Genomic DNA, 13509 nt, shown 5'->3' on the forward strand with positions numbered 1-13509 from the left:
TAAAATAAATAAATGTATTCGAACTGTTTAAAAACAAACCTTTTGACAATTAAACCCTTAAAATAAATAGAGAAATTCAATGAAAGGCAACCGTGTTAACGAGTCGCTATATTTACAGTGTAGCGGACACTATTTAGAGCGTTACAGGGTAGATTGCTGCTGAAGGGAGATGGGTCTGAAATTATACCCTAACATGATTGATCGGCTGTCAAAAGGGGACACCCTTCATATCAACCCTCCTCCATTTTTCCCCTCTTTCTTACATACCGAAGGTCTTCTCTGATTGTTTACAGTAACTATCATCACCGTAAGAACTATCATATTAGAATATTAAAAAAAAAGAAGAAGAAATTATTTTATTTTGTAAAAAGTGTGTGTAATTTCACTGTTTCCAACATTGTTTATTATTGTATATGTTTAGAGTTTGCATTTTTGTACACCGTAGGCTCTGAGCTATTTATGAAAAAAAATTCAATTGCAAAAATATTCGGCGAACAAAGAAAAACAAATCACTAGGTGTTTAAGGAACTTAAGTTCCACTTTTCTGAAAAGTTGTTGATATGTAATACACAAACCTCTACAAATTATCACAAAACTAAGCAAAGAAATAATAAAAAGATTGTCGGTCGAGGTTTGATAAGGCATACTCAGTACTCCTTTCGTTGTATGTAATGCTGTGTCAAAGAATAAAAACAAGCATTTATGATGTTTAATACAACTGGAACATACCACAATTTTAATTAGAATTTTAAAATAATCAAATATAAATCCTCTCCATAACTCATTCTTTTTTTATTGATACTGAATAATTCGGATGTATTATTCAAAATACTAGGAGTAGAGAACTATTTCATGTCGTCCGATGTACGAATCTTGAGACTACAGCTCAGATATTTTCAAAACCGCATTTTCTCTCTCGATCAACATTCTCTCTTGTAGTCTTTGAATTCTCAGGTAACCAGGAGTAAAATATCACTTTATTAAATAATATTTTACAAGATTACATTAAGTCAGACTTCACATCTTTACTTTTATGGTTTACTGTCTTTTGCAAAAATAGTTTTGGTTAGGGACCACACCAAGACACAAACACTCCAAATCAACGTTAATAGTATTTTCTAATATTCAACCACTAATATATCTTGTAAATATTTGGTTTGATAGTATTAATAGTTTTTTTCCGCTAAAACATTATCGCTATCAGTGAATAATAACCCATTAATTGCACCCCAAACTCTCCAAAGCGAATATAGTGTATCTGCGAATCTCTGAGAATATCGAGTTTGAATTAACTTTGCAGATAGCAGGTAGGAGTAAGTATATTTTTAATTTCGATATAAAATGAATTAGACATTCATAAACAATTTAATACGAGACTCCACATATTAGAAAATGTGAAATGATTATAAAACCACCTTGAGATGCTACAGAATCCAAGGTAGTTGCAACACAACGCTTTGGTCCTATGATATCAGAAACCTTTTTTTTCAAAATCCATCTGGATTTTTAGAGGTTTTTTCATAAAACCTCCTAACTTTATTAGATTAAATATTTTTCCAGGTGTTTCACTTCTAGAAAACACACTGGTGTCATTTTAAAGATTAAATACGTGAAATGTGATTCAGAAGGGTCATAAGAGCAAAGATTTTAAGGAAAATGAGTCTCAAAAACTAAAACTCAAATTTTTCATAAAGGAGGACATATGGTTCTCGCCGTATAACAATACAAAAAAACTTTTTCTAAGAAAATCCTTCTGTTTTGCAAACATAAATTTATTCTTAACATATTATATGAAAATCTATAACCTCGTAAAAAAGGACACTGCACTTCGTTTCCTCCAAAGCACAAACCAGTGTTGTGCACAAAGGTTTGTGCTCCATACTGTTTTATAAACAATTTAGTAGTTTCTTAGAAATGGGTGTGACGACGACGAAAATTGAGTAGGTTTAAACAAAATAAAATAATTAGTTGAGTGAAACTTATTAGGTATGATTTATGTGTATTTTTCGATTGATATTCTCGCTTAACGTTAAGTAGTTAAGGAAAGGAAACATGACAAACGCAGCAATTCCATCGTATTTTTTTTTTACGAAAGTAAACAGTGAACTATAAATAACCTTACTTACTAACCTATAAATAGAAGAGAGCACAAACATTAAATCAATATTTTCCTGAGGCTCTAGTGATCTTACCGGACAGACCACAATCTTAATCGTCTTCACTTTGTTAATAACCAATGAAAGGTTGTGGTCCACGGTGGCTCTGCTATATTAACAAACTTTAACTGGGGTTCCTCTAAATTCCTCTGATAAGAAGAAAATTATTAATTAGAGCATATCATTAATAAAACAAGGGAGGCACACACGAGTATGTGGGTTATCTTGTCAACTTGAAGCGAGGGTCTCTCACAAACTCACCAAACTTAGATTTAATTAATTCTTAAAATAAAGACTAAAAAACAATAAATAACCTCAAATAAAAATAATATATACATTTTCAAATTATCACTCATTTGTCATTTAACAGATTTATATTTCCTACGAAATAATTTTTTCTTCAATATAATTAAATGATTCTATGTTTAAATTTAAAAAACTATAATATTGCAACTATTATAATTAAAGTAAAACCCTGATAAATTAATAAATACACAATTGAGATACGACGAAAAATAGTTTCAGTCTAATTTAGACTAGTACACCGGTTCCAGGGAATAGAAATAAAATAATAGACCATCAATGAAAGGGTTTTTTTTTTTTTTTTTATCACGTAGTTTCATGGAAAATAATGAATGAATGAATGATATTATGTCATTGAGGTGAAAGCGTGTTTGGGGTGTTATAACATACATTTGACAATGGCGGTTATAAAATTACTAACAATAATAATTGAGTATTACTGCCATATTTATAGAAAAATTTTAATGAATGATGGCTTAAAAGTCTGTAATACTTTGTTCAAAAAATGTACTAAGAAAGTTATATTATTCTGCTTTCCATACTACTACTCTGTATGAATTAACATAACGATTTAATACAAAAATATAAAATTCATATATTTTTAAATATATATTAATTATGATATGATGTGTATGTTTAAAGTTAAAAATAAATTAAAGTACGGTCCAATATTGCGTTAATCAGGTTCAAATTGTTTTTAACATTCAATTGTTAAAAAAAGAAATAATTAAATGTAACGGTTATATCAACCGTATTTTTTTCAAAATAGAGAGGTATATTAGTGATATTACAGGAGTTAGAAAGTACTAACGTACAAGCTACTGTTGTACAAGTCGGTGTAATTGTATTAAGTTAAATCGACAAGACTAATAGTATTAGTTTGTACTTTATTATTAAACAGAGCCCAGGCCGATCTGGTATTAAAAAAAAAAAATTCTTTTCATAATTTAGGGAATGCTGTATAATATGTTTTAAAAAATCTAGAGGCACTGGTTTTTTGAATATGGTATTAATTTAGCAAATACTGATTAATTACATTGAATTTTGGACATTGAATGTATAGGTTATATAATTTTTCGTTCCCTTCTGCTCCCATAATCACTTTTACTGAATACACCAAGATCTTTTATATGTTATGTGAAGTCAATGGTAGAGCAGAAGGAATGATATAAGACGTTATGTGGTGTAAGTAAGTAATGATCTTTACTTTTAACCCAAAACTATTGTTACGAAACACACGGGATCTACAATATTTAAAATCAGTGAAATTAACTAGAAAAATATTGCACCAAAATCTGGAAATGCTATGATTCTATGATAGAACTCAAAGTAGGAATTGAGAAGAACATCACATTTCCTAAAGATTTAGAGGATAGATTAAAGTGGATGGAAGAAAAACGTGTAATGGTTTTGATAAACAGAAATGCAGTATATACGGCAAGCACTAACAATTTTATGGATAACTAATTTACATGGATTCAAAACCAGAGTCGCGTGACCTTAATCTGATAAGATAAGTATCGCTAATGTCGCAGCTTCATGGAAATGGTTGTGAATTTGTTGTGCTGAATAAGTCATGAATCAGAGACTGTGGGGTATGTAATGTAGAGGTTCAGGAAGGTTTGCTTGATTAAGTTTAGTATCGAAGTTAATTGATAATATCGGGATAATTCACTCCTTTTCCAGATCACTATTATTTCTTAGAGTGTAAAAAGCTAAAATCAACTGGAAAATTGATAAATTGGGGTATTTTGTACCTAGAATATTATCAGAATCTTTTCTACCTCATCACAACAAGAAGAAAAAGATGTTTAGTCATTTTTGAGCACAATAGCTTAAGAAAAAATGGTCCCGTCAATAAGCTTAGAAGAGGTGCTAACCTAAGCTCATAACATTCAACCCCAGTGTAGAGAAACCTATTTGGAGTGGTAAAACATGAAATAATCGTTCTGTTAAATTGTATAATTTTTTAATTTAATGATAAATTGTGATAATTATTTGATGTCATCCAAAATGAATTAATAATAATAAGAAAGGTTATACAGGAAGCCAAGATCTATTGAGTTTTCAATGATAGATGTATTTACAGACTGAAATAGATTAGATCTATTTTGTGATCATAACATCCAAAACCTCAAGGTAATAATGTACGAATCGATAGGCGTTGTTGTGAAAACTAAAGAGACTGTTATGTTTTAACAAATAGCAAACTGGAAGAACTTGAAAATAAACCTCTTATTTACAAAAAGCAGTTATAAGGACATATTCCAGGAGAGGCACAGTAAATAATATTGATCGATTTATATGAGAAAGAGCCTATTGCTCAAATAAATCTTTGAGTAATAATATTTATGTTGTTCCGTTAGAAAGTCATTAGGTGCTAAATGCTATATCATCAAATGATTTTGGTATAAATCATGGATCTATGAATTTTAAAAGAATGTTATTGTCTAATATTATTATTAATTCAGAGATTGATTCCACTATATAACTGTCAGCAGAACATGCATATGATAAGCTTACATGGAGAAGGGAGTGTTGATGTAAGTTGAATTAAGTTTTAAAAATTTACCGGGAATTCTCTAAATAGGATATCTTGATCTTAGTTGTGTAAATATCGTCGAAGAGGTCTCTTACAATCAACTTTTCACCAGTGCATAGCCTGTAGTCCAGGGCAGGGTCTGCAGGTGTTTTATGAAAATGGAGGTAGAACAGCATGGTTAACAGCCAGCCAACAGATTGGAATGACAAGGAATGGTGCGGTTACATCCCGAGGGCCTGTAATTAATCGGAAAACATGGTGATCGATAATCATTTCGTAGATGGCATACCTTCTTGATTAGGATGATATTTCATGGGGCTGAAATTTCGTCGATGAAATAAATCTGAGAAGTAATTACTCAATTTTCTCACAAATTAATAGAATTATTATCAGGGAATTTTAATTAGTATGAGGAATAACAAATATAATTCATATTTATGAACATGAAAAACATACCGGAGGGCGGCTTTATCGCAAGCGTCCGGAGTATCTACAGCCGGGAGGTTTTCGGTGGCTAGGTCCACCGCCTCTAAGGCTGCGTCATCCGGACCCTCACGTCCGTACTCGCCTTTCTTGCCGCTCGACCGCCGGACGATAGTCAGCGACCCCTGCTGCTGCTGCTGCTGCTGCCCTTCTGCAACAACGATAACATTAAAAGTAGTAAAGTGGTTAAGTACAATAATAAAATTAAATTAGATGCAACATTCATAAAAGTGGATGTTAATATAATAAATATAAGAGAAAAATAATTTGTGTTTAATGGATAGTTGGTTATTTCGATTTTAAGAAATACAGCGGACTAGAGAAGGCGGAGAATACATCTAGTACAAGGTAGGCTATCATTTCTTAGCCTTATTAACATACCTTGCACTGGAATGTTTTAGAGGAATGTCAAAAGCTTGAAAACCTAACAGAAACTTTTGGAGACATATCTTTCTGATAATATATAGATAATCATAACATTATAAAAGCTCTAGTCTAGCCTTAAAGTGTTTTACTCAAACTTTTATTAATTTCATTACATTCGTACCAAAGTGAATAATATATATATATGTTTATGAATAAATAAGGATAAAATAAAATAAGTAAATAATTGCAATGTTTAAATATTTTATATTTATTTATAGAAATATTTAACACTTCAGTTTAACTGTTGCTGTGCTTAAAACTAAAGCACACTAAAGTTTCTGCAAAAGTGGTCAAGTGTTTCTTTTTTTAAATCATGTAACTCCAGAAATATGTGTGGGACATACATACTTGTTTCCCACTCCCACCTATACTAAACACAATGTGATAAAATCTATACATGCTAAACAATTCCAACCACCACATCATATTAGAATGTGAAATTTTAGGAAACGAAATTTAGGTTTTTAGGGTGTAATTAATTCCCCTGTTGACGGAATTTGTTTCTGTTAAATGTTGGTGTCTTTTTGGCATACTAAAAGTCCAGTAAATTCTGAGCAAGATGTGTTTTTTTTGTTCGCCATCTGGAGTCGGTTTTTTTTTTTTTTCAAACAAATCATAATAAAAAAAAAGAAATATTTTGCGGTATTATTTGTTAAAAAGAATGAATAACAAAATGCTGACCTAAAAGCTGAAAAGCCTTTTTTTTTTTTTAATTTTTTACTCAGTGCTTAATATCTCCAACTATGTGCTATATACATATCAAGAAAACCCTCACCGCTGCTGTGGAGGAATTCAGAGATATATCTGAAGTAATTAAAAGTAATTTATATGATATTGTTACTAGAATAATTCAGTATAGTTAGCCTACAAATAAAGAATGTGTTCTTATTTTATTTTTAAAAAATGATAATTTATTCTTACTAACATTACAAATCCCAAGGAAAATATTAGGTTTGGATTTAACCAGTATCCCAAAACATTTTTTTACACATTAGCCTTTTTATCATGAATATTTCGCGAATCACAAAAATTGCTTGGGCTTTCAGTTAAAATACTAAATTTATAATTAAAATTTTAAATATACAAAATTTAGATTTAATAGATACTTTGAATTAATGTAGGAAACAAACGCAAACACACTGGTTATATTTCTTTATTATTTATATTATTATTTGGAAATAAATAATCAAAAATCATGGGAAGTGGACCGTCACAGTGTGAGTAGACTATATTTATTTAGTAAGGTGTCAATCAGAGGATTTACAAAGACACCTCTCTTTTATCTAAGTCCATTCACGGTCAGTAGCTACCTAAGGCGTACGATCAAAGGGTTTAGGGCCCTATATGTCAAGCGTCAGCGAAGATGAATGCTGTATCAACAGTCACAGTTCAGTCTCGTACAAAGCAAAGCTGCTTATTTAGGATAATTCCACAGATAGGGGAAAGTCTATACGATTGTGGAATGGCGTTTTAGCCTTCCTAAATATCAAGAGCTATTGTATTTGCAACACTATCATTATATTGATAGATAAAACTAAAAACAATACGCCTCGGTGCTTAAATTTATCTATATAAAAATGATACTGATTTTTATCATATAATATTAAGTCCACGTTTAGCTAGGCGGAAATGTAAAGTAGTTAAAATTTCTTTCCAAAATATTGTCAAAGGTTGAATTAAAAAAATATAAATAAACTAAAACTCAATCATTTATGATTAAATAACTCTCATGAAATATATTCTGTCTTTTTTTCTGATTTTATATTTATTAGATTAAACTGACTATCAGTTAATTCAATAGTTCTGATTACACTAATTGAGTGGAATGAGGAAGGAAATTTGTCAGTGGTTTATTTTTATCGGATGTGCTGTTTATATCCATTTTTCACTCCATTTCACCAAGGCTCATTTTTCTTTTTTTTATTTTGCTATTTTTTACTACACGTTTCTAAGAATGTCTTGTCAGGGTGTACCATCGATTGTGATAAAAGTTCTTACTTTTAATCATCATTTAATGAAACCTATATCGTCCGTTAGTCATATTTTATTGAGATGAAGTGAATAATAGATTTCATGCAATGTTAAAACGTGATATAACAGAATAAGGCATATTTTCAGACGTTTACAACTTTAAACTTGTGACATTCCTATTAGGGATGAACAATTTCTTACAATTTTAATAATATGAGGTGATGCGGTAGTATCCTTCACTACCTGAAAGAATTGGTTCCTAATTCCATTCTCCGTTATATGTTTCTCTGTTTTGTTTGAAAAATTACAACTTCTCCACACAATTTCTATTCCGGTGAGGCTGATAGCTCTGTTCCAAACTTGCTCCTTTTAGAAAAAAATCTATTATTTTATGGCTCTTTATCATCCGTTCGGATAATAAGAGAACTTTTAACTTGCCATAAATTGTATCCACAGTTAGTGATTTAACTAAAATAAAAATTATAACGTATGAAATAACAAAATATGTTGTTAAATTGTATAAACGTTTCCGAAATGAGTACAACTTTGAGATCAGCAGAGGTAGAGGGTATAATTAAAGCTGATAAGATTTTCTCATTAGGAATTACGGCTGTTACATCTGAACAAGGGTCTCTAGAATCCGAACCCCACCTCTTCATCTCTTTCAAGATCAAAGAAACCGAACAAAGAGGTCGTCTTAGTCGTTATTTCATTAGGTACTCCTATTGTTTAATCTGGTTCTTTGAATTAATGAACCATGTTTAGTTAGTATTACGAATCATTATTTTTTTTATAGTAGATGAAACGAGTTTATTAATTGATTTTGAGTAAGTCTTAATTATGAGTAAAACAATTTACTATGACAAACGACTGTAAGAGAAATTTATATCCGGATTAGGCACGCGTATTAGTCAACTCCAATGATCATTAATTTTTTTTGTTTTTTAAACCAATTTAAACTGATTTTTGTTAATATCACCTCAGTCCCTATTTTAGGAGCCGTACCTTGTCTAAGGACACCAAGATTTATTTGTATATAACAATTATTCGGCCAATTCTTCTGTAAGGCTCGGAAACGTGGACTATCTCCAAAGCTGGTGAGCACAACTTAATGGTCTTGGAGAGGAAGATTCTCCGTAAAATATTTGCAGCTGTCAAGGTTGACCAGATATGGAGACGTCGAACAAACCAGGAGCTCAATGTTCAAAGGCTCAGTGGATTGAGGTGGGCAAGGCTTGTTGCTCAGATGGCTGAGAGTGATCTGCCAAGGAAAATTGTGACCGAGGTACTACATGGAGCAAGAAGCAGAGGAAGACCACGCCTTGGATGGAGTGATGGTGTGAGTGGTGATACCAGGACCATGATGGGAGTGAGGAACTGGATGGCGGCCGCACAAGATCATAATGATTGGTGGAGGTCAGGATTCGACATCGAGTTGTGGAGCCGAATTAATAATAATAATTTTCTGAGATACTAATGCATTTAGCTCACTTAGACCAATAAGAATCATTTATATAGGTTTATTAAAATTTGTAAAGTTGCCAATATCAATAATTTTGCAAAGCACCTGTTATTAATGAATAATAAAGCATTTATTGGATCCAAACTCTTCAAAAAGCAATGTGAATGGGATCATAACCTTTGTATTAGACTATAACGACAATATACTGGTCATTCCTACTGCTTTATCATTTACTAGAATACTTTAGTAAGCATTGAGAATCCCTATACTAGAATGGTTTAATATCTTAATTTATAAACACTAAACCTGCCAATTCCCCTTATCCGATTCTTAAAAGCAAATAAAACCTTTAATGCTTATTGCCATGTCAGAAATGAAAGGTGGTACTTCATCGTTAATATTTACAAACGTTCAATATTTATTGAACCCTAACAGTAGTTATAAATGTACAACGCTAACATTTATAACTACTGTTAGGGGTGTATTTTGCACCAGATTATATTCCCATAATCAATTGTTAAACAAAAAAAACTGCTATAATAACCATGTAAGGCCCACCAGACCGATCTAGTATTGAATAAAATAACTGAATTAAATTGGAGCTTTAAAAAAAAACTAACTAACTAACTAACTGAAATACCACCGATGCGCCCGTACCAATGAAAGGATTGATAATCTCATATAATTTGTAATTTAATTAAATATACAATTATTCATTATATTTCTAACCTTAATCTATATATCGAATTATTCTTAGCTATTTTTAATTCTTGAAAAAAATACGAATATTACAAAGAAAAAGAAATAATTATTAAATATTTTCGCTAATGTGATCCTCACCACATTGCACATTGTTTCAAGAGTTTTACAAGCGAATTCAAACGAAGTATTCTTTATTTTTTAATCCATTTATTCTTTTTAATTCTTTATTCTTTATGCAGAATCCATTCACAGCAACTAAAAAAATTCCTTAATAATAACAATCAATTCAAATATAAACACAACGTTAAGGCTTATTGGATGGTTGGTTGGCAAAGCATATTTGGTCCAGCAACTGTGCTCAAGGCCCAAATTACAACGAATGTATGGATCAGCCGTTGAAGTTAGATAGGAAACCGAACTATGGTAACAACTGATATAGCCTATTTGCAACAACAGGTAAGCCTACTTCACAGGAATATTTATAGAATTTTCAAAGACCTTAATCCTCTTTGAGAATTAAAATAAAACTATCAAGAGACGGTTAATGCTCAAAACAACCCTTACGGAACAGCTACAGCCTTTCTTTTTCTTTTTTTTTTTTCTGACCTCCTAAAGAAAAATAAGAACAAACAATTATAATATATACAAGAGAAAAGTGTATGTACATATGTTGGCAAACTAAAACATCTTAGGAGACAGGTACAGCTAGCACTTCCAGGTGTACACATATATGTATACTCCCCTCAGGGTAGATTAGTACCGAATGTCGGTTAGAGCAATCTATGTGCCGATGATAATACCGTACAAAATAATATCCATACTAGATTATTAACTATAGTTAAATCTAGATTAACAGGTAATGATCAAGACGTTTTTCAAAGTAATCCATTTTTAAATCTTCGTGGTCTGTTAGACACTTAAAGTAGAATATTTAGGAGGTAGAATTACTTAACACAACTTCCCATAATCGCGACCACGCCTTTGACTTCATAAATATAATTGCTACGATCCGAACACTATTGTTCACTAGAATTAATATAGATAACGAAGTAATTAATAAACAAATACTTACAACTGATAAAGGCAGGCTTATTAAACATCGCATTATTATACGTTTACACCCTGACTGAGTAATTACTTAATAACACAATCATTAGATGATTTAGATGCCTTAAAAATTATTTAAAAAATAATTATTATATTAATATGGACACACAATATCCACATAAGACCCGTTACGAAAGTAGAAGTTACAAAAGGGACTTTGGTGTTGAAGTTGATGGAAAATTGATCAAATACAGGTGGAAATCAATAGAACGCTTTTAATTATATCTCTGCTTTGCCGAAATAGTGGCACACGTGATAAAAGAAGTTTTGATTTTATTTGAAATTGGATATATTCACTAGATAGTGCATAGATTGCGGTTACTTTCTTCACTTGTGGTAAAATGTGCCATAAATCAAGCAAAGCAGAGATATTTACGAACTATTGCTAAGCATTAAATAATAAAACAATATGAATGTCAATTTTGGCAATAATAAATCCTAAAATTTACACATAAGATTTCCGCCGAAGCTTCTTGATGAAGACCTGAAATTCAGGTCGAAACATCGGCACGAATTAATAATTGTTTGCTCATCTGTGTTTTTTGCTAACTGCATCCCCTGACGATCTTCTCCACTTAAACACAAGACAGTTTGATAGTAATATTTATGAATGTTAAATTTCGAATTACTATTTTTTTAATTTTTTGTACTTATAAAAGTATAAGAAATAAGAACAATGGGTTATAATTTATTCACATAGCAGCTACAGATGATAAATTGCTCTAAAAATCGTATTAATTTTTTTTTATTGTTGAATGCTTAAATAAAAGTAACAGTGATATAAATAAAGAACTATAACCAAAAAGTTGTACTTATAATGTATATATTAGACAGAAATAAAGTTATATTAAAAATTAGAAAAAATAATGCATGCCGATTATATTTTACTTTACTAAGTAAAAAGCTTTTACTTAATAAAAACTCCATAACTGTCTATAGTAACTATTATTTTCCAATTTGTTACATGTAGCAAGATAGCAATATATTCACAGGAGTGTAGTATATTTGTTTATTTCATCAATCTACATATTTTTAATTACAACATACCATTACTTTTCCTATGAATAAATTTAACGGTGCATCAGCCATCAGCTTCGAATGCATAGTTTAAAACAAAACGTGTATTTTTTATCTTCTGCCACCTACTACCACACCTCTCACACCATTTTCATCAACATGTAAATTGTGCCCATAGTTATAAAAACAACTCATTGATCGTTCTAAAAAAAAGAAGCAAAAATATTCATCCATTTACTGCATATCATGCTTACGTTTTTAAAGTTAAATTTGAATAGTGATAGTCCAAGGACAGAGAATAAGTATTTATTTTTATTTCAAAACAGTTTCTTTACTAATTTATTTGTTATTTAGTAAAACAAAAACTAGAAACAAACTTTTCGATTTAAAATATCTTTTAATTTGTATTTGTCACACTTAAATGTATGATCATTTTTAATGTTTTACTGTGATTAAAATATATTTTATTTTAAAGGTTTATCATTTTTTGATAATTTTGGATTTTTCCGATATTGAAGTCAATTGATTTTATCTTAATGATACTATTATCTAAGTCATAGTAATTGAAAACTACACTATAAAATGAATTGCAAATTATTAAAATTAATAGTATTTTAATTAGTAACCCTTGGAAAATTTTTGAAACATTAAAAAGTTAAACTAAATTAATACGCTAGTGCACTTTTTCTATGCTGATGACAACACGTGGAGGCCCCTCACCTCCGGACTTAAAATAGCTCCTTTGAATGGATAGCTCATATGTGATATTAAACATAACAGGTAACCTTAAAACACCAAAGGTAGTAAAATGTAAGACACAACACGAATTACTTTTTCACAGTAATGGACTTATTAATTCACTTTTATTTCTGTTTTAGAGGGTTCGGAAAAAAAATCTATGCTGATGCCAGCATAGATGGCGTATAGAACAATGGGCGTAGAGAGCCGCGGCTCCCCCTAGATTTTTGGAACCCAAGGAAAAAAAATAAGGAAAATAGTGAACTTATTTGGTAGATGATTTCTTTTTGGAAGTATGCTAGAATTAGTAAGATAACATTATTGAGATGACATCTTTACGAATTACAAGATCACAACCACACCTTTGAAGATACAAGATTAATATACGTAAATTCTTCGGTAAAAAAGGGTAAGATTCAATGAGCAGAATTATTCGTCATATATTAATCTCTAGTATCTATAGTAGTTATTCACCAATTTTAAAAACAAAATCATGCAGTAACTCTTATTGTGACATTTGCAGCAAAAAATTAATAACCGTTTCGATCCCTGTTACTGTTCCTTGTTAACTCTTGGTTTAACAAAGGTACGCGTTATTTTTT

The 13509-nt window shown here is 30.7% G+C and overlaps 1 protein-coding gene across 4 annotated transcripts in view; it reads right to left on the reverse strand.

The window, feature by feature from the left end:
- The window catches only part of LOC106684800 (dual specificity calcium/calmodulin-dependent 3',5'-cyclic nucleotide phosphodiesterase 1), a 420431-nt gene that overhangs the window by 51635 nt on the left and 355287 nt on the right, over nucleotides 1-13509 (reverse strand). For all 4 annotated transcript variants that reach the window (XM_067046266.1, XM_067046269.1, XM_067046267.1 and 1 more), the window contains one exon: nucleotides 5458-5635. In XM_067046266.1, the coding sequence (XP_066902367.1) occupies nucleotides 5458-5635 (178 nt within the window). The remainder of the gene's footprint in view (nucleotides 1-5457; nucleotides 5636-13509) is intronic.

This window comes from Halyomorpha halys, unplaced genomic scaffold (genome assembly GCF_000696795.3).
Source record: "Halyomorpha halys isolate HHAL.00 unplaced genomic scaffold, Hhal_1.1 Scaffold620.1, whole genome shotgun sequence".
In the NCBI taxonomy this organism is placed as follows: Eukaryota; Metazoa; Arthropoda; class Insecta; order Hemiptera; family Pentatomidae; genus Halyomorpha; species Halyomorpha halys.